The 20,999-nt window shown below is 37.7% G+C and overlaps 1 protein-coding gene across 4 annotated transcripts in view; it reads left to right on the plus strand.

The window, feature by feature from the left end:
- Positions 1 to 20,768, plus strand: part of FAM118B (family with sequence similarity 118 member B) — a 40,269-nt gene extending 19,501 nt beyond the window's left edge. For 3 of the 4 annotated variants that reach the window (XM_079105311.1, XM_079105313.1, XM_079105312.1), the window contains 7 exons: positions 966 to 1,058; positions 4,499 to 4,751; positions 13,314 to 13,541; positions 16,041 to 16,169; positions 17,356 to 17,641; positions 19,951 to 20,010; positions 20,243 to 20,768. In XM_079105311.1, coding sequence (XP_078961437.1) covers positions 973 to 1,058; positions 4,499 to 4,751; positions 13,314 to 13,541; positions 16,041 to 16,169; positions 17,356 to 17,641; positions 19,951 to 20,010; positions 20,243 to 20,256 — 1,056 coding nt within the window. In that variant the 5' untranslated portion in view covers positions 966 to 972 and the 3' untranslated portion in view covers positions 20,257 to 20,768. The remainder of the gene's footprint in view (positions 1 to 965; positions 1,059 to 4,498; positions 4,752 to 13,313; positions 13,542 to 16,040; positions 16,170 to 17,355; positions 17,642 to 19,950; positions 20,011 to 20,242) is intronic. The other variant, XM_079105314.1, reaches the window with a different exon arrangement.
- The last annotated feature ends 231 nt before the right edge of the window (positions 20,769 to 20,999 follow it).

The following is a 20,999-nucleotide window of genomic DNA, read 5'->3' on the forward strand; positions in this document are numbered from 1 at the left end:
TTTTGTGGTATCTTACTCTGAATATCTTTTCCTTCCTCCCTCCCCCCACAGCTGCTAAAAACCAGATGTGTTGGAATTAGTCCAAAAGCCACAGTTGGAGGGTTAGGGTTTCATCTCAAGTCATAAGATGACTATCTTTTTTCTTTAAAAAAAATGAAGTTAACCCCCATCTTTGTTCATGTTAGAGAAATAAGCCATTCTTTATTCCAGTCACTTTTAACTAGAGGGAGAAAAGCTTGCTTTTTTTAAAAGCAAGAAATGTACCATTCTCTCAAGCTAGTCATTTGTGATGCTAAAAAATTTTGTTTTTTAACTTTTCACTCCATTCAATTTATTCCGTCTGCCAGTCTACCACAGTGTCTTGTGCTGAGTTCCTTCTGGCATGTCACTTGGTTGAACTGAATACTATACACTGGAAGCACAGGAGAGACACATGTCAGAATGAGGAAAACCAACCAGGAGACCTCACTCAATTTCTAACTGGGGAGAAAATCCAGATTTTGTCCTTGGTCAAGAGCTTCTGGGATTCTCTCTGATGGTTTCAGATCTTCAGGTTCTTCAGTACATTCAAATTTAATCTCATTCTGTCCGTTTTGTCTTCACTCTTTTCTTTCTTATTGGATTTTTCCCTAAAAGACTCAACCTTGATCTTTTTTCCCCCATATACCAGATATAGCATTCTATTTCTTACCAAGTTGACAGGTTTAAAGTATAAAAGTGTTCTATCTTACATGAAGATGTTAGCCTTCAAAAATCTGTTACTTTGTTCAGTATCTACCAACTATTTTTTATTTTGCTGTATTCTGTTAGCCTTAATGGATTTCTCAATGGCTTAATAGTCATTGGAGTAATGAAGACACTGCCACAGGTAAAGAGCATATAGCTTATTAAAACTGTTGAATCTGTGTGCTATTTTAAATGGTGTTCTTCACAGATCTAAACGTGGTATGCGGTGTTTGTTTCAGAAACTGGATGGCTTCTACAGGGAGCCAGGCCTCTGATATAGACGAGCTTTTTGGATTCTTCAGTGATGGAGCACCCCCCACGAAAAAACCCAGGTAAACAAAAGAAGGAGGGACAGAGTAAATTACCATTAGTGGGAGGTAAAGAAAATCATGAATTTATTCTGCATTCCAGTTGTTTTCACTAATCAGTATTGACCTTCATTTTTAAAATTTATTTTATTTTGGATTTGATTTTTTATCAAAGTAATAAACATATATAGGGTTCACAATGCTCTATCCTTCAGAGATAATCACTTCTAAATTTTTTGTTTCTTGTGATACTGACATCGGTATATTTAAATATTATATGTGCATTGATAATATTTTAGTTTTTTCCAGTTATGGAAGACAATGATTCTGTTTGCTCTCATCTCCTCCCCCACATTGCTGCCCCACATGCCTCCTCCTTTTCCTCCCAGTATGTTTATATTAACAATGTTTTTGGTTCAACCAGTTTTTAATATTTATATTATTATGACGGTATAAATAGTATTCATAGCTGAGCCTATTAATGTGTTGGGGTATTTCCTTTCTTGCCTGTTTTTTTTTTTTCCTCCTCTGTGTTGTTAAAGGTTGCCTCATTTTGTTTGTTTGCATTGTTTTCTGGGTACATTTCAGTCTTATCTACAGTCATTATAACAGAAGAATAAATCTAGACATGATAAAAAACCATCAGTAACTTGCTAATTGAATGTATTTCAGGAATTCTTCCCTCTGGACTCAATTCCATTCTGAAAAGTTATTTTCCAGGCCTACTGCATGTTAATATTGATCATTTGTTTCCCATCATCCCAAGCAATCCTTTATATCTCTCCTATATTGGATCTTGTTTCCTACATCTCATGTCTTGTTTGTTGGTATGCTCCTTCATTTCACTGAAGCATACCCTTATGTAACTTTCATAGTAAGGATTCATAGGAGACAATTTTTTGAGACATTAAATGTCTTTATCATATGTTTACATTTATTTGGTGTTATGACAGGTAGGAAGTAATTTTCTCTGCTAAAGTCTAAATATTCCTGCCAAAATAATCACTCTTTTCTAAAGGTTGCCAGTTCTTTGTGTTATGTGACATCTTTTTTCTTTGCTCATTAGAAACTTCTAAAGATTATTGTAACCTCAGTAACTTCAAATTTCATGTGATACATCTTTATGTAAGTCTAGACCTTGGGTGGCTCTTTTGAGCTTCTTCACTTCGAAGAAATTGTCTTATGTTACTTACTTGATACTTTCCATTATAATTTTTCCTCTGTTCAACTCATTATTCAGTTATTGGACCTTCTGGATTGAGTCTTGAGTTCTCTTATTTTTTTTAATACTTTTTTAAATTGTTGACGGATCTTTATTTATTCATATGTGGTGTTGAGAATCGAACCCAGTGCCTCACACATGCTAGGCAAGTGCTCTACCACTGAGCTGCAACCCCAGCCCAAGTTCTCTTATTTTTTCTTTTCTTCCCAGTACTGGAGATTGAACCCAGGGCCTAATACATGATGCTAGGCCACTGAGTTCTAATTGGAACTTGTTTTTCCAGATTTTTTTGGTCAGTGGTTTTGATATGGATCATAAAAATCCCCTCTTAGGTTTGTTGGTTTTGTTTGGGGTTTTTTGTTTTGTTTTGTTTTGCTTTGGTTTTTGGTTTTTACCACCAGGGATTGAACCCAGGGTTACTTAATCACTGAGCCACATCCTCTGCCCTTTTTTATTTTTTATTTTGAGACAGAGTCTCACCTTGCTAAGTTTCTGAGACTGGCTTTGAGCTTGCAGTCCTCCTGCCTCAGCCTCCTGAGTGTGCCCCCCCACTCCCCCCGCTCCCCCCCAGCGCCCAGCCCAGTGGTAACATCTGTTAACAACAGGGAGGAATCTTACAATCAAGAGTCTTGAGAAATATAGCTTTACATATAACAGATTGCTTGCCAAAGAACATAACATCCTGTTGACTTGAGATAGGTCAGGGCCAGAATTGCCTTAGGTAAATTGCTTTTTAGAAGAAAGTGTGTGGTGAAAATCAAAAGGAGATCAGTAGAAGAAAGGGAGGTAAGGAGAGAGAGGGGAAGAACTGGAGAATGAGAGTGGCCAAATTATATTGTTATATTGTGTGCATATACAAATATGTGACAATAAATCAGGTCACTGTGCACAACTATAATGTACCAATTAAAAAAACTGGAGAGAGAAAGGAAGTAAACTTGGGGTTGGGCAACACAGTAGGCCTCTGCTATCGAGTTTACCCCTTAACTTCTTCCTACTGCTCATGTCTGTCTGTTGTCCATCAAAAGTCCTGATTGTTCTCCCCAGTCCCCAGTTAATCACTATTTGCTGTTCTTGTGAATTCTTCCCTAGGTTTCTCTACACGTGTATGTGGATTTGTATATAATTCTCTTATCTTGATTCCTTTAACTGAAATTCATATTTCATCATTGCTTCTAATATCTATTATCAGTCTTTTCTAGTAGAAAAAACTTTTCTTGAGTACATCCCTACTTTTTCTAAGTACATCCCTAATGCCTGTCATATTGTCTGGTGTTTACAAGTTTTTCCTGATTTTGAGTGACTGAATGCAAGAGCTAGGGGTAGGGAAGAAATTTCGAGATGTTGTTTCCCCAAAACCACATTTTCCAGACTTTCAAAGTACAGTTCCTTTCTTGGATTCTGCTGAAATGCTGATCCTATTTCTATTCATTTTATTATTTGGGAGAAAATGGTTGGGAAAGGCAGTCTCTAGAATGAAAGGGAAGTGAGGAACAGAAACAAAAATTTGTACCCATGCTATCTCACATGTGCTTTGGAACATGTCTGTGTTTCTCATAGTAAGAAAGGAATGTTTTTCAGTTTTTGTCATAGCCTTTTATTTTCCTTTCCTTCTTGCTCCCCCACACTTTTTCTTTCTTGCTTGCCTTTTTTTTGGTCTAGGGATATATAAACAAAACTGAGATCAGATTTGTCCTCATACTTGGCTATCTAGCTCATGCTCAGTTTTATATTCATAATGTTTACAAAATTCATAATTCAGTTTTTTATTGACTTCCATCTCCTGTTTTAACATTTCTCCACAATAAGAATTTAATTTGTATGGGTTATCCTCTCTCTCTAGAACATAAATCAAAGATACTCTTTTGAAATTTAATATTAGTTTAAAATATAACTTGGCAGAACTGAGCTGAGTTGTAATACATTTGGGCCTTTTCCTAATATTAGTGGGTCTTCTTGGTTGAGAGGACTATGAAGGAGAAAATTCATTTTTAAGATTTACTTTTAGGATTCCTGGACAGATTTATTTTCCTTAAGCACTTTGTTTTTCAGTAGGCACTGGCACAGTATTCTGGTCCTTTGTTTAAGTGTCAGAAATGTATTTGGCATCTTCACAGCTATAAAAGTTAAAGCTGAAAATCTGTTACATAGTGATAGCTGACGTAGCTTTATTAGTCAGGGTCTTTCCTGTGCTTCATATCTATTGGAGACGCCAATCCCCTTGTGTATTTTGCTTTTTCAGGAAGCTACTTCCAAGCTTAAAAACTAAGAAACCTCGGGAACTTGTGCTGGTGATTGGAACAGGCATAAGTGCTGCAGTTGCTCCTCAGGTTCCAGCCTTAAAATCCTGGAAGGGGTTAATTCAGGCCTTACTGGATGCTGCCATTGATTTTGATCTTCTAGAAGATGAGGAGAGCAAAAAGTTTCAGAAATGTCTCCATGAAGACAAGAACCTTGTCCATGTTGCCCATGACCTTATTCAGAAACTCTCTCCTGTGAGTATTCTATATATCGTGGCATTTGAAATATCCTCAATCCATGACCAGCATGCAGAATGTAATAGGGGTATTCATTTTATAACTTGTAGATTTGACTCTTCTGCAAAATGTCTACTTATGGACCCTATTCAGGGTAATTATCTTGACCCCATTTCCACTGTGTGCTTGTGTGTGGGTATGTGATGTTGAGACCTTTATTTGTACCAAAATGAGGTTACTGTCCCAATATCACTATATTTTGAATTTTCTTTTTCTGTTCTCACCATTATAAAAGTTGTATTCTCTAGGAACATGTGAAAAATTAGAAATAATTCTTACCATTTTTATGTATGAAGCAAAATCAATTTTTAATGTTCTTTTTAGAGACAGAAACTTAAAATATTTATAAGGAATTTTGTTTTATCAAACTGAGTTGGATAAAAGGCCTCGTTGTCTTGCTTTGCCTTAAACATTTCTTAAAAATCAGTACTCAGTCAAAATATATTTGGAAATAATTCAGTAGCCAAAGCATGTTCTAAATTTCCTTTTTCTTTTTGGCTGCTGGGGATCAAACCCAGGAGGACCTCACAGATATTTATCAAACACTGTACCGTAAACCTGCATCTCCATCCCTAAAGTTTTAAATTTTAATAAGTCAAATGCACCTTTAAACCAAACTCTTACTTATTAAAAAGTTAGCTATCATTGATGATTTCCATTCTCACCACCTGCCCTATGGCTATGGAAAAAAGTGTCCTTAAGAGTTAAAAAAACAAGCATTTAAAAATAAATTCCTATTGGTTTATAACTAGTTACAGAACTTTAGGGCTTTTTACTTCCTCTTTTCATTTCCTTGGCCTTAATTGGGATAAGTTGTTACTTACTTAAAACCGTGTAAGGAATTAATGGGGTGTAAAGGGTTCATGGTATCTCCTTTTCACACCACATGCAAATCTAATTCAAAATGGATCACATAGCTGTGCAGTGGTGGCACACACTTGTAGTCCCAGTGACTTGGGAGACTGAGGTAGGATCACAAGTTTGAGGCCAGCCTCAGTGAGACCCTTTCTCCAAATAAAACATTTTTAAAAGGGATAGGGATATAGCTCACTGGTAGGATGTCCCTGGGTTTAATTCCAAGTACTGCCCCACAACATCAACAACAAAGGATCAAAATTAAATGTAAATGTCAGAGCAGAAAGTATAAAGTTCTTAGAAGAAAATATAAAACTTCATGACTTTATCAGTGATTTAAGAAAAATGTAAATAATCTGATTTTAAAACCACAACAGATTTGAATGAACATTTTCCTGAGGAAGATGCACAAATTGTCAGTAAGCACATGAGAGGAGGCTAATATCATTAATCATTAGGGGAAATGCAAAACAAAACCACAAGGAGGCGCCATTTCATGCCTCCCATGCCTCCTTGGATGGCATGTTTAAATTAGGCTGGCTAGTTTTAAAAAGACAGTAACAGGTGTTGATGAGGGTGTGGAGAAATTGGAACCCTCTTACTTGTTTTGGGGAGCTTGGAGTGTAAAGTAATGTAGCTGCTTTGGAAAATAGTTTGATAGTGTCTTTAGAAGAAACCATTACTCTGCACCCAGCAATTCCACTTTTAGGTGTTAAGAGAATTGAAAGACATTAATGCAAATACTGTACACAATGTTTATAACAGCATTATTCAAAATAGCCAAAAAAAGGCAACAAATACCCCACTACATGTTGACATACATGTTTTATTAAAAATAATTATGTACAGAGAAACAAGATGTATCCCATTTGTTTACAATAAAAATAAATTTAAAAAAATAATTATGTTTTTTAAAACAAATATAAATAAGAATAGTAGTATTGTTTCACATTTTTGCCAATCTCTTCTAGTATTCGACTTAATGGAAAACTTGCATTCTTATATCTGCTTTCCATAGTTTCTGAGGTTCTGTTGTTTTGGTTTAAGTATATAAAGAAAATCTAATCTCACACAGATTAGATTGGTTGGAAAAGAGAATAGCCTTTTACTAATCTTTTCAGATTATTGTGGATATTCTTCATTGATACTATATGGAAAACTCAGTAAGTGATGGATTCCTAAATATTAATAGCAGTATAGAGTACAAAATACTATCAGTGAAACTTTTCCTTTTCTGTTGCATTAAAATCTATTTTTGTCTGTTTGCAATTGGAATAAATATTTTATTACCAAATGTGATTTTGTAACACCTTGCATTGGTCATTTTTTGCAAAATAGTGGCTTGCTGAGTTATGCATATCTTCCAGATGTTAACATACTTCATTATGCAATCAAAAAGAATTGCATTCATGAATATCATCACCAGTCTCATCAGAAGAACATTTGGTAGCTTTGAACACTCAATGTGGGAGATGGAAATTTTCTAAAATTCCAACTTTTGCTTGAAAGCTCAGACATCATCACTGACAACAGTGGCAGCAATCATCAGTTGTCTTCCTCAAAAGGACAGGCTCACTTCATTTTTGAGAACATGCTTGAGAATACCTCTATCTGTTGAACAAAAGTTTGTCATTCTTTCAAGTAAAAATAGTGTTTGAGGAAACAGGTGGCAAAATCAGCTTAAACTAAAATAATTGTTGTCAAAAGTTTTTCCTCAATTCAGCTATCATTCTAGTATGTAGCGGAAGTACTTTTAATGCATATGCCCTGTTTCTTTTTCTATTTTTTTTTTTAAATTTTTTGGTGGCAGTGAGGGTTTAACCCAGGGATGCTTGAGCTACACCCCCTGTACCCCCACTTCTCATGGTCTTGCTAAATTCCTGGGCCTGGTCATTCTCCCCCTCCCCACCTTAGGCTCCTTAGTCTCTGGGATTAAAGGTAGGCACTACCATGCCCTGCTATTTCCTGTTTTTTCCACACAGAATAGTGAAAAGTCATATACTTAAGGGTCAAAATTGAATGCAGTTAATAATTTTTACTGCTTTACGAAGGCCAATCTTAGGTGAAATGGGCTTTTTTTTTTCCCTCTCCTCACTAATGATGAGTCTGGTAGTGAAGCATATAATGATCGCTGTCACAATTGTGCTCCATCACCTTGTTTAGCTCTAAGGCGCCAGCATTTTGCCCACCATTGTTTTTGCACCATCAGTACAAATGTCAACACAGTTTAAAACACAATAATCTTAGTCTGTGGGGATCCTTGGGGTCTATGGGCCAAATTTTGAGAAACCCTACCTATGTGTGAAAAAATATAAACCACCCAATGACTTTAAAAAAATGAAGAATTGGGGGAAATTTGAATACTATTAGGGTATTTGATACTGGAGAATTAATACTTTTTTAGTCATGATAGTGGTATTTCAGCTATGTTTTCACCGTGTATATTAAAGAGGTTCTTGTGTTTTAGGGAGTGTAAAGTATCCTTGAATGAAATTATGTGATGCCTGGGAATTGACTCCTAAAAATTAAGTGGAGGAAAGAAGGCATGGTGGAGGAGTTTAGGTTAAACAGGATTGGCTATGTGTGGTTATTGGGTGATGGTTACATGGTGTGGGAGATGGTTATACTCTTTGTACTTTGGTATATGTTTGGAAATGTTCATATTTAAAAAAAGAAAAAAAAATTGGAAAAATCAACAATAATATAGCAGGGCTAATTGGCCGACCTACTGATCCATTTTCATAGAACAGGGGAAGTGATATTATGGATTCCAGGTAAAGAGTTTGGGTTTCAAAATAAAAAAGACCCTGCATTTTGCACACATGGAACCCTGGGCAAGTCCTTTAACTTCTGTTCATCTGTTTTTGCACGTAGAAGCCTGGGATATGGGCTGGGGATGAGATCAATAATAGAAGCCCTGGGTTGGATTCCCAGTACTGCAAAAACAAACACAACCCACTGGCATATTTTTACCTCATGGGGTTTGTGAGGAGTAAGTAACATTCAGTAACATTTGAGGAGTGAATTATCAGCTGAACTAGCCACCTTTTTTCATAACAACCTTGGGAGAAGAGAGGATTTTATTTTGTTGTAAACATGTTTTATTTTTACTATGGGATTCAAAAAAATCAAGTGTTATAGGGTAGAAGGAAGAGAAGCAGCATTGTATTCAGTTCACTCTTTTAAGTGAATAGGAATAGGTCCTTAAAAGTTGTGTGGGAGTTTGGCATTTCCTTTTGACTTTTGAACCTCCCTGTTTTATGTTTTTCATTCCATTGTGTTTATTTACAGAGGCCACTGGGAAATTTAGTTCTAGGATCACCTGCTCTAAGAGAAAGTTTCATTTCTAACCTGAGGAAATCAGTGTGGCTAAAATGGCCTCTTTCCTTCTTATTTGATATGCAAGATTTAATAACTTACATAAATAGGACTAAAAGATATTTAGCTAAAATAAGTGACTCCAGTTTTTCCCTTTTTTATATCTTTTCTTAGAAGCAAGAAAGTGTGTTCTACACCCATGACTTTTCATCTGTGTGCATGGTAATTTGACCGGTGTTAAAATATACTGTGTATAATTGTGTGTATGAGTCAAGGTACAAAATGAAACTATAATAAAACGTAGCAAGGAAGTTCGTGATAGCAAAAAGAAGGAAGTCATTGTATACTTTACAAATGCAATAATTTGAAACTTAATTTTGCTTTTTTGAGTAGGTATTATTTGTATACTTTGCAGAAATCCAAAGGATATAAAAAAGATTGCAGATATTGAATCATTTCCCTACCCATATATTTGTCTCCTCTCCCCAAACCTGCCGCAGGTCACCACTTGTGTTTTTTGTGTATCCTTCCAGTATTTCTTTTTGCAGATGTAAGCATGTTTTAGCTGTTTCACCATTGTGATCAAAAGACCTAACAAGAACAATTTTAGAGGAAAAGTTTATTTGGTGCTCACTGCCTCAGAGGTGTCAGTCCATTGATGGCCGACTCCCTTGCTCTGGGCCCGAGGTGAGGCAGAACATCATGGTGGAAGGGTGTGGAGGAGGAAAGTAACTCAGGGCATAGTACCAGGAAACTTTAGAGAAAGAGAAACACAGCTCCCCTCACCATGGACAAAATATAAACCCCAAGGCACAACCTCAGTGACCCACCTTCAGGCACACCCTGTCTGCCTACAGTTACCACCTAGTTAATCTCTACCAGTATATTAATAAACTGATTAGGCTAAGGCTTTCATAACTCAATCATTTCACCTCTGAACTTTTTTACATTGTCTCACACATGAGCCTTTGAGGGGAATGCCTCATATTTAAGCCATAACAAAGCAGGACTATATATATATTCTTCCCTTGCTACCTCCATCTTCCAACTCATAAGATAGCTTTCTGGCATACTGTCTTACAGCTTGTTCTACCTAACTGTGTGTCCTGGAAGTCTTTCCATACCATTATATATGGTGTGTTTGCTTTTCACTATAATGAAATATCTGTCATAATTAATTTTTAAAGTGAAAAGGTTTTTCTTGGCTCACAGTTAAGAGGTTTTAGTCCATGATTGCTTGTCCCTTTTGCTTTGGGTCTGTGGTAAGGTAGCATATCATTTGGCAGAGCAAAACCACTTACATCATGAACCAAAAAGGGAAAAAAACTAGAAAGGTCCAGGATCTCCCAGTCCCCTTCAGGAACACACATCAATGGCTTAAGTCCGTCCCACAAGGTTCCACAACTTCCTAATAGCACCATACTGTGGACCAGAACTTTAATACTTGGGCCTTTGGGGAACATTCAAGGTCCAAACTGTAGCATGATACTGGACCATACCAGTTTCCTATATATGAGTACTTGGTTTGTTTATAATCTTTTGCTGTTACAAATAACAGACCAGCGTTAACCTTGTATAAATCATTTCATTTTTTTTGCAGCTTTATCTTGGAATACATTCCCAGAAATGGGATTTCAAGATGTAAGGGTAAATGAGTTTGTAAGTTTGATAGACATTAAAGGACCCCTGTATTTTTTACAACAGATCTATTATGTTAGTGAGTCCCCAGTTGGTTACCTGTGTGCCGTTAATATATGATGTGATCATTCATGCTGTTGTATAATGAACAGATGTTGAAGACCATGACCCTCATTCTTAGCCACATATGGTATGAATCATTCCAACTATTTAGCACTAGAAAAGAATCTCTGAACGTAGTGACATCAGGGTTTGGCAAGGAGCCTGTGTTCTGCTGGTGGATGCAGCATGGGGCATTGGTTGACAAAACCCAAATAAACTAAGAGTTGCATCCCCACCAAGCACCTCAGGGTTCTTATGCTTCCATTGTGAATCTACCATTTATAGTTACCATTTATTTGGTAGGTATGATTAAAGAATTGATAAATTTATGAGATACTTGGTCTAATTAGGGAAAGAGTTTAGCAAATTGAAATGTGTTATATGAATCTGCTTAGGTGGTTCCATGGAAACAGCTCTGAGCATTGCTGTATTAGAAAGATACACAGAGGAAACCAGGAAGGTAGCAGGACAACTTTGAGGGAAAGTATAAGGAGCTAATATCTATTCTCTTGAAGCCAAATGCAACTAACTGTAGATTAAATGGGAAAAATCAGAGCCTTTAAGAATTAATTCTTGAGCTGGTCAAGGTGGTTTGTACCTGTAGTCCCAGCTTCTCAGGTGCCTGAATCAGGAGAATCACTTGAACCCAGGAGTTCAAGGCCAGTCTGGACAACATAGCAAGACCACATCTCAAAAACTTAACTCATTCTTGGTCCAAGAATGGTATTTCAGGAATAGACTAGGGATCAGATATTTGTTACAACACATACATATTTACTTTCTCATTTCAAATTCCTTTCCCGCCTAGGGATCACTTTGTTCCTTTAGTCTGTAAAGCCAGTTTCCCACCTGAAGTTTGTATCCTATTTCCTCATGAGTCCTCAGAGATGCATTGCTTAGTGATGGAGTACATCTGAGAAACACATTGGTAGGCTATTTCTTTATTGTACAAACATTGTAGAGTGTGCTTAAACAAACTAAGATGGCTATGACACCACTAGGTGAAACTATCAAATGGGACCATGTGGTGTTACAGTGTATGGTCCACCACTCACCCAAACATCTTTATGCAGCACAGGATGTATTTACATATATTCAAAATAAATCTGGGAAAGCAATTATTTATTTAAACCATATGTTAAGAAACAGTATATTTCAAATTGATTAGCACCACAGAAAACAAATATGTTCTTTGTTTATTTGTTTTCTGTGGTACTGGGAATTGAACCCAGGGATGCTCTACCATTGAGGTACATCCCCAGCCCTTTTTCTTTATTTCGATACAGGAGCACACTAGTTGACCAGGCCAGCATCAAACTTGTGATTCTTCTGCCTCAGCCTCCAAGTCTCTGGGATTTCAGGCATGTGCCACCATATCCAGCTGTTTAATCTTTACAATTGCAAAATACATATTTTTAGTAGTATAATTGAGTTTTTTAATAACAATTTTAAAATATACTAGATATTCTTCATAATAAACCTGTAAACAGATTGCTCAGTTAGGCCAGAGGAAAAACAGGCAGAGAGATGCTTAAATGTTTTTTCCTAACTTCATAGGCAGCCATACAAAACACCTAGGATTAGAAAAAAGAATACTGATCACATTTACTTATATCTTTTAGTGGTTATTCCATAAATAAGGGAAGTTTAATAGAGCATAACCTTCCTATCTGAGACCTAAATTAGATGATGGTAGTTGGTACCATACTTTCTGCCCCTGCTCTCCTCTGATCCTGGTGTTAAATTCTCATCTCTCTGTGGGGAAAAGGGTACACTCATACACTGTTGGTGGGACTACAAATTGGTGCAATCATTATGGAAAGCGGTATGGAGATTCCTCAGAAAACTTGGAATGGAACCACCATTTGACCCAGCTATCCCACTCATCAGTTTATACCCAAAGGACTTAAAATCAGCATACTAAGTGACCAGCCACATCAACGTTTATAGTAGCTTAATTCACAATAGCTAAACTATGGAACCAACCTAGGTGCCCCTCAACAGATGAATGAATGAAGAAACTGTGGTACATGTACACAATGGACTATTACTCAGCCTTGAAGAATGGAATTATTATGTTTGCCAGTAAATGAATGGAGCTAAAGAATATCATGCTAAGCAAATTAAGCTGATCCCAAAGAACCAAAAGCCAAATGTTTTCTCCAAGTGGATGCTAATTCACAATAAGCGGGGGGTAGCTAAGGAAAAATACGGGTACTTTGGATTAGATAGAGGGGAGCGAAGGGAGGGGAGAAAGCATGGAAGTAGGAAGGATAGTAGAATGAATAAGACACTATGACCCTACGTGCATGAATGATTACATGACCAGTGTAATTCTACAGCATGTACGACCACAAAAGAATGAAGTCATACTCTGTTTACGTACAATGTGTCAAAAGCATTCTGTCATGTATAACTATTTAGAACAAATTTTTTAAAATTCACATCTCTCAACATACCTATTTTCTTCCTTCTAAAAAATGTCTGTTTTAGAGTACTTGTGCTTATTTGCATAAGATAAAATAGTACTGATCAAATTACTTTAACTAAAACAAGCATCCTACCAGAATGCCTTGAATTAATTTCTGCTTTCAAATCCCTCCCCAGCGTACCAGTAATGTTCGATCCACATTTTTCAAAGACTGTTTATATGAAGTATTTGATGACCTGGAGTCAAAGATGGAAGATTCTGGAAAACAGCTACTTCAGTCAGTTCTCCACCTGATGGAAAATGGAGCTTTAGTATTAACTACAAATTTTGATAATCTCCTGGAACTATATGCCGCAGATCAGGGAAAACAACTTGAATCCCTTGACCTTACTGATGAAAAAAAGGTAAAATGTAAAGCATTAGTCTCTTGAGGGTAGGGTTGTATCTTCATGAGAACTGCTTCTTCCTGATCAACATATTGGTGTTTATGCAGGTTGAGAAAGAAAGCATCCCTATTTGTACTTTTGGGTTGTTTTTGTTTTTGAGAAAAATTAATATACAGTAAAATGCACAGGTCTTTAAAATGTTTGACAGTTTTGCCCAATTTCAAAAGCAAGATGAGAGGAAATTCTTTGAACTGTGAGATCTCTTTAATCTCTGTGATAATATCCAGTGTTGTACTATTTATTCAGAGTTCTCTCCTAGGATACAGTATGTATGGCATCCTTTGGAAATATATGAAAAACTATAATGATTGGAAGAGCATTTTCAAACCCGGTGATCGCTTGAAGGTTGAGGTTCCAGCACTTCAGTGGAAACCTTAAACTGTATTGGGAGATGTCTAAGGTTCTGAGGTTGGACTCAGGCCTTGCACATGCTAGGCAAGTGCTCTACCATTGAGCTATATTCCCCAGCCTTTAAAAAAAAAATTTATTTTGAGACAGGGTCTTGCATAAATTGCCCAGGCTAACCTTGAACTCGTGATCCTATAGCCTCCTGAGTACCAGAGATCACAGGTATGTTCCACCACACCTGGCTAAGCAGGTGTCTTTTTAATGTAATCCATACTATACCTAAACCTTATCATAGTACTCAATCAAGGATGTTGATCTTTGTCAGGAATAACAGAATGAGTGCTTAAGGTCTCACTTGTCCTTCTCGAGGTTTCTTTGATTTTTCTCAGTGTTTTTCTCAGGAATTTGTCTTTGTAGCCACCTTAGAGCCCAGCTAAGTGGAACCAATACATCAGCAGTTCACTCATTGGCATTCATTGCCCCAGTCCTGCCTGTGCCAGGGTAGTAGCTCTAACACCACTCTTGTGGTTTTGCTGACCTGGAAGCCAGGTTTTAAAAGGCAGTCAAGTCAGGTGTGGTGGCACACGCCTGTAATCTCAGGCAACTCAGGAGGCTGATGCAGGATCACAAGTTGAAGGCCAGCCTTAGCAACTTCATGAGATCCTGTCTCAAAGCAAAAAATAAAAAGGACTGGAGATATAGCTCAGTGGTAAAACACCCCTGGATCAATCCCCATCAGCAAAAAAAAAAAAAAAAAGGGTGGGGGGATCAAATTTAGAGACATGGTGCCAGCCTCTGGCTGGAATATGTTCCTCCTTGCCTTCATGCTTTGTATAGCCAGCTCCTCCTGAATCCATAAATGTCAACTAAATTATCTCCCCAGAGAAACCATTTCTGATCATCCTCTTTAAATTGGAAATTATTTTTGGCTCATTCCCTTGCCCATTTTCTTCATAGTACTGGCTGTAACTTGCAGTTTTTATCTTGGCTATTCTTTATGTTTTCTGTTTCCCCATAGGAATAGCACCTCCATTTGGACAGGTACATGTCAGCCTTTTTTTCCCTTCATGTCTCAGTACCTGGCACTTTATAGATGCTGAATAGGTGTTTCTTGAATTGAATGATTACATTAAATTAAAAAATAGTGGCTGGAACAGTTTGTATACCATTTCTGATATAATCTTCAAAGATGGGCCTCAGTTTTTCACAGGCATCAGAAGCACAAGGGCCTTCCCAAAATTAAGGTTATCAGGTCTAGCGTCAGTCTTGGTATTTTCCTTCTCATTTCATCTTGTGCCTTGAGATTTGCTTTGTGTTTTTATCTCACTCTTTCCATCCTTGGGGAAAATGGAGCCCTGAAACCCAGGGCTCACTGTCATATAAACAGTTGTTCTTCGTTGGCAGCCCTAACTTAGGTTTCTCTGGGGTAATTCTTTTAGTACTTCTCTATTGCTATGCAGGAAACTAACCTGAAACTTTGGGACTTAAAACAGCAAACAGTTGATATGCCCTTGATAAAGTCAGTTAGCCATTGGAACAAGGCTCAGCGACTCAGCTGGGTAGTTCTTCTTCTGGTTTTGTGGCTTTTACATAGCTGCATTTATGTGGTTGCCAGTCTAGGACTGCATGGCATATAAGCAACAAAGAGAGAAAAACGGGACTAGTCTTGCCAGTACTTTCCAAGTCTCAGTTTGTGTCATGTTTGCTATTGCCCCACTGGCTAAAGCAGGCCCATGTAGTCATCCTGGAGTCATTACAGACAGGGACTACAGGAGGCCCGGGTTGATTTCTTGGACCCATCACTGCAGCAGTTCTCTATCGTTCTCATGTTTGTCACTGGTAGAAAGGTCTCTGTTATTTCTATAAAAGATGACAAATGAATTCTTACTTCTGATAGTTACTTTCTAAGAGAAATCAGATTTCTTGCCATCCTTCCTGACAGTCGCATCTGGGAACAGTCACATGAGGTTTTGCATTCTTGTCCTGGGATATGATGAAGCTGGAAGGTTATGTCAGAAGTCCTTTCCTCAAAACAGCCTCTTGCCCATTGTGACCTTCAATCAGGTGCTCACTTTGCCACTGCAGATGAGCTGTCTCTGTATTGTGCAGGTCCTGGAGTGGGCTCAGGAGAAGCGGAAGCTGAGTGTACTACACATCCATGGGGTCTACACCAACCCTAGTGGCATTGTCCTTCATCCAGCTGGATATCAGAATGTGCTCAGGAACACTGAAGTTATGGTGAGTGGTGCTGGTCTTGCTGAGTGCAGCAACTCTCTCCTTGGAGCCTCTCTAAATATGGCATAGGTCTTAAAAGGGGAATATTTTCACTAATCAAAGCCGGAAGGTCAGACATCCTTCCTGTGCCTCTTAGCTTGTGAATGTGTAAGCCATCCTGGGAAATGCAGAACTTCCCTTCAGGTCAGGATAGAGACTCTTCATTTATACTTGATGAACAGCCAACAGATGGTACTTATCATTACTATCATCCTCCTGTATAAAGAATACATTGGTACCTTTCTTCATTGTTTGACTTACTAATAACTGTGCCAAAAATAATTTAGGCAGCTTTTTACATACTGGTCACTATTAGAGCATATAGTCCAAAGAGTTTTTGGTTAAACAGCAATGACCTATATTGAATTAACTATACCTACTCACATTTAAACTGCTCAATGGAAAGAATTGAAAAATTTTGGTTAGGATGATAAAACGGAGGTTTTCTTTTGTTTATTGATCTTTTAGGGTGTAAGTTTTGGACTTGCTCACATGTACATGTTGATACCAGAAGTACTTCCTGGCCAGCGTTATGTGGGGAATTTACTGGTCCCCAACTCACAACTCAGTGCTGGCTATTTTTAGAACTAGATCACATAGAATGGTAGTAGCATTCTTACATGGTGCAGCCAAAGAAAGTCCAGGAAATGTGTTTTCTTTTCTTTTCTTTTTTTTTTTTTTCTGCAGTGCTGGGGATTGAACCCAGGGCCTTGTGGCTTGCAAGGCAAGCACTCTACCAACTGAACTATATCCCCAGCCCAAGGAAATGTGTTTTCTAATGTAGAAGGAATTTAATATTTATTCCTTGACATCTTCTATAACTGCATCTGTCACTGACATTGAGTGATTTCTTAAACAAAATCACCTCTTAACATTTTTTAATTTTTGTGTGTTTGTAAATACATACACATTACACACAGCACATTCACACATGTGTTTATATTCTAAGTAATCAGACTTCTTCAGGCAAATCTGGTGAGGATCAGTTTGTAAAGTAAAAAAAGGCAAATGGGATCCAAAAAATTTAAATCTTAGTTAATTGTCATTATGGTTTGCTCACTGTAGCAGTAATGAAGTATTGACTTTTAGTTTCAGACATGCTTTGTATCAGGTCTTTGGTATGATTAATATGTCATTTCTTTCCTTCAAGAGAGAGATTCAGAAACTCTATGAAAACAAGTCATTTCTTTTCCTGGGATGTGGCTGGACTGTGGATGACACCACTTTCCAGGCCCTCTTCCTAGAAGCTGTCAAGCATAAATCTGACTTAGAACATTTCATGTTGGTTCGAAGAGGGGATGTAGATGAGTTCAAGAAACTTCGAGAAAACATGCTTGACAAGGGAATTAAAGTCATCTCCTATGGAAATGACTATGCTGATCTTCCAGAATATTTCAAGCGACTGACATGTGAGATTGCCACAAGGGGTAGATCAGGTAAGAAGCAATTTGAGACTAAGAGAAGTCTGAGAGCAATAACCCTTTGGCCTTCTGTGTGTTTATGATGGGTAATATCATTACCAAGATGCAGAATACAATACCTGACCAGAATTCAAAGGGAGGTCAGTCTTCAAGTTAGACTCAAATGCCATTTGGATAATAGGAAAGTGGACAAAAAGCATACTCTAGCAATTCAGTATAAATGTAGGAGAAACGAGAAACATGTAAAGATGTACAACCTTACTAGTTCTCAATGAAATGCAGTTAGAATTTAGATTTTAAAACAGAAGGATCACTCAGTTTTGGCTAAGGGTATGAGGAAAGAAATTTTTTCTTATAGTGTTCTCATAGTGTTTGGTGGTGGAAAGGAAGGTAAAGTTTGTCGTTATCGTTTTTTTTGTGGTACTGGAGATTGAACCCAAGGCCTCACTGTGCCAAATCCCCATCCTCTTTTTCTCTTAATTTTAATTTGAGGCAATGTCTCATTAAGTTGCTCAGGATGGCCCAAACTTGGGATCCTCCTGCCTTATCCTCTAGCACAACTTTTATGAAGATGAATATAGAATGTGTATCAAAAATGCAAAACCTTTGACCCTAAGAAAATAATTGGATAATTGCACCATCACATGTATGTGTGAGAATGCAATCTGTGCTATATATGTATGTAATGGCAAAAAATTGGAAAACACCAAGTGTCCTGTCCCCATCAGGATACCCTATAAATACCCCAACATTTATTTAACTGATGAAATACAATGAAGCCATAAAAGAGAAAATGAAATTGACCTAAGATGATGTCAGAGAATGAGCTGAGGAGGAACAGCAGGTTACAATTACCAATTGGTCAGTCCTATTCATGTAAAATTGTAGGTGTGTTTTGTGTGTTTGTGTGTGTATTTAGAGTGGACCTTTAGTGTTTACTCAGTTAATTCTTTTTATGTAGTAGAACTTAGGGTGTTTTGAGTTTGTTTTTTTGTTAGCATCTTCTTTTATGATGACTGTGATTATAAACAGAAAACAAACTTTTAAGATGCTATGTGGACCTCAAAATATTGGGCATGGAATCACCATATGAACTAGCTTTACCACTCCTTGGTATTTATCCTAAAGAATTAATGTCATTATAGTACAGTGATACAAGTACACCAAATTTATAGCAGCACAGTTCACAATATCCAAACTATGGAACCAGCCTTGGTGTCCCCATCAACAGATGGATAAATATTGCTATATTGCCTTCCAAGATTGGATTGCACATCAATGTATACGTTTCAGTGCCATATGTTTGTATTTCTGATTATTTTCTTCTATGTGTTTTAGTTTTTCCTAAGCCGGGTATGGTGACACACACATGTAGATCCTAAGCTACTCAGAAGACTTGAGGCAGTAAGATTGAAAGTTGAAGGCCAGCCTAAACAATTTAGTGAGATGCTGTCTCAAAAAAAGAAAAAGGACTAGGGATGTGGCTCAGTGGTAGAGTGCTCCGGGTTCAACCCCCAGTACTGCAAATAAATAAGCAAGCATACTTTCTTAAACCATTATCTATCCCAGTGCTGTCCACTGGAATTTTCTGCCATCATAAAGACAGCCTAGAGTCTTTATTGTCCTGTACCAGTGCCACAAGCCACATACAACTATTTAACACCTGAAATGTAGCTTGTATGACTGAGGAACAGAATTTTTAATTTTAATTGGACACTGAATAACTGTACGTGGCTAGTGTTACCATATCAGACCATGACAATGCAGATCTAGTTCATTTTCTCTTGTGGGGGTAATCTGCTTTTTACTCTTGTACTGGGTTGAATTTGTTCACTCATATGCTCCCTATCCTTGATCAGACAGAATTTTGCCTAAACTTGGTTAAAAAAAAAAAAAACAACAAAACTTTGCCTATGTAAATGCTTCATTTACAAGCAGTTTAGTGCACTAAGGAAATTTACTGCTTGTATAATAGAACAGCCTGAAGATCAAACCAATTTATTCTATCTCATCTTCTGTTTCACGTCTCAATGCCATACTTTTTAGTCATACATGTGCCCTTAGCTCTCTTTTGTTGTTCTCTTCTCAGACACCACTCGAGGTACCAGGGATTGAACCCAGGTGTGGTTTCACTGACCTACATCCCAGTCCTTTTTATTTTGACACAGGGTCTCCTTAAATTGACAAGGCTGACCTAGAACTTGTGTTCCTCGCCTCAGCCTCCTGAGAGGTGTGCACCACCATGCCCAACACTTTAGTTTCCTTTTTGGTATTAATAGTTTTAGCATTTCAATCCAATGTCTTGACACTGATGTTCTATTTAGCAGGAATGGTGAGAGAAGGCCAGCTAAATGGCTCATCTGCAGCACACAGTGAAATAAGAGGTATGTTATTTCCTATTTATCACTGTCAGAAAAATGTTTCCTAAAATATAAGACTGGAGAACAATTTACCTCTCCACTAAGGATTCTCTCATTCCCCATCTAGTCTATTATAAGATTCCTAGACCCTTTGTGTCTTGGCTTCTGAAGGGTAAGGACTGATTTAAGTGTCTGCAGCTTGAGACCCGTTTTGTGAAACTTCATTTCATTCTTTACTTTTTCTCTTTCTTCACAGGGTGTAGTACATGAGTGAGCTAGAAAAATCACCACCAAGCTGTAAGGCCCTAGTGTGGACAATGTCTAACAAGCAAATTTAGAAGAACTCAACACAGCTCCCAGGAAGCAGCAATACCCAGAGGTTGAAATTTGGGGCAGAGTTGAGGGGGCAGGGAAATGATCCAGCTTTTCTTCCTGCTGGCTGGTTCTTGATATTCTGCTGCCTGTTCCAGTTCAAGAACACCTGAGTGACAGCAGGACCCAAATGAAGCCCCCCCACTCTACCCACCCAAGGCTGGACATGCTTGTGTCCACACAGCAGACCAATGTTGACACCTCCACTGACTGTGGCTATAGCCCTGCATGAAGGACTCGGGGAGCTAGAAGTCAGTCAGTGGGGCTTTTGTTGCAGTTTTGTACTCTACTTGGTTTTTCAACTAAGCTTAATGGCTTTTTTAAAACATGACTTGAAGCTCTAGTTTTCTAGATCTTTCACAGTGTACAGTATTTTACTTACTAAGCTGTATTAAAAGCTTGTTCATTTACTTGCCAGGGCCCTGGCTCCACTTTTGAGAGTCATAGAAACCTCTTAACTTGCATCAAGGTACTAAAGAAGCCTAATTTTTATAACTCAACTTAAATTTTAAAAAGTTCTGTTCTTTCACGTTGGGGTGGGGTGATACATTCTTAGGAAGACATCTTACCCAGTTCCTAGGAGTATCCTTAGCTCCTGTTTTGTTGCCATTCTCACTGTAAGTCCCAGAGCTACTTAGTGT

Source organism: Sciurus vulgaris (genome assembly GCF_902686455.1).
Source record: "Sciurus vulgaris genome assembly, chromosome: 11".
In the NCBI taxonomy this organism is placed as follows: Eukaryota; Metazoa; Chordata; class Mammalia; order Rodentia; family Sciuridae; genus Sciurus; species Sciurus vulgaris.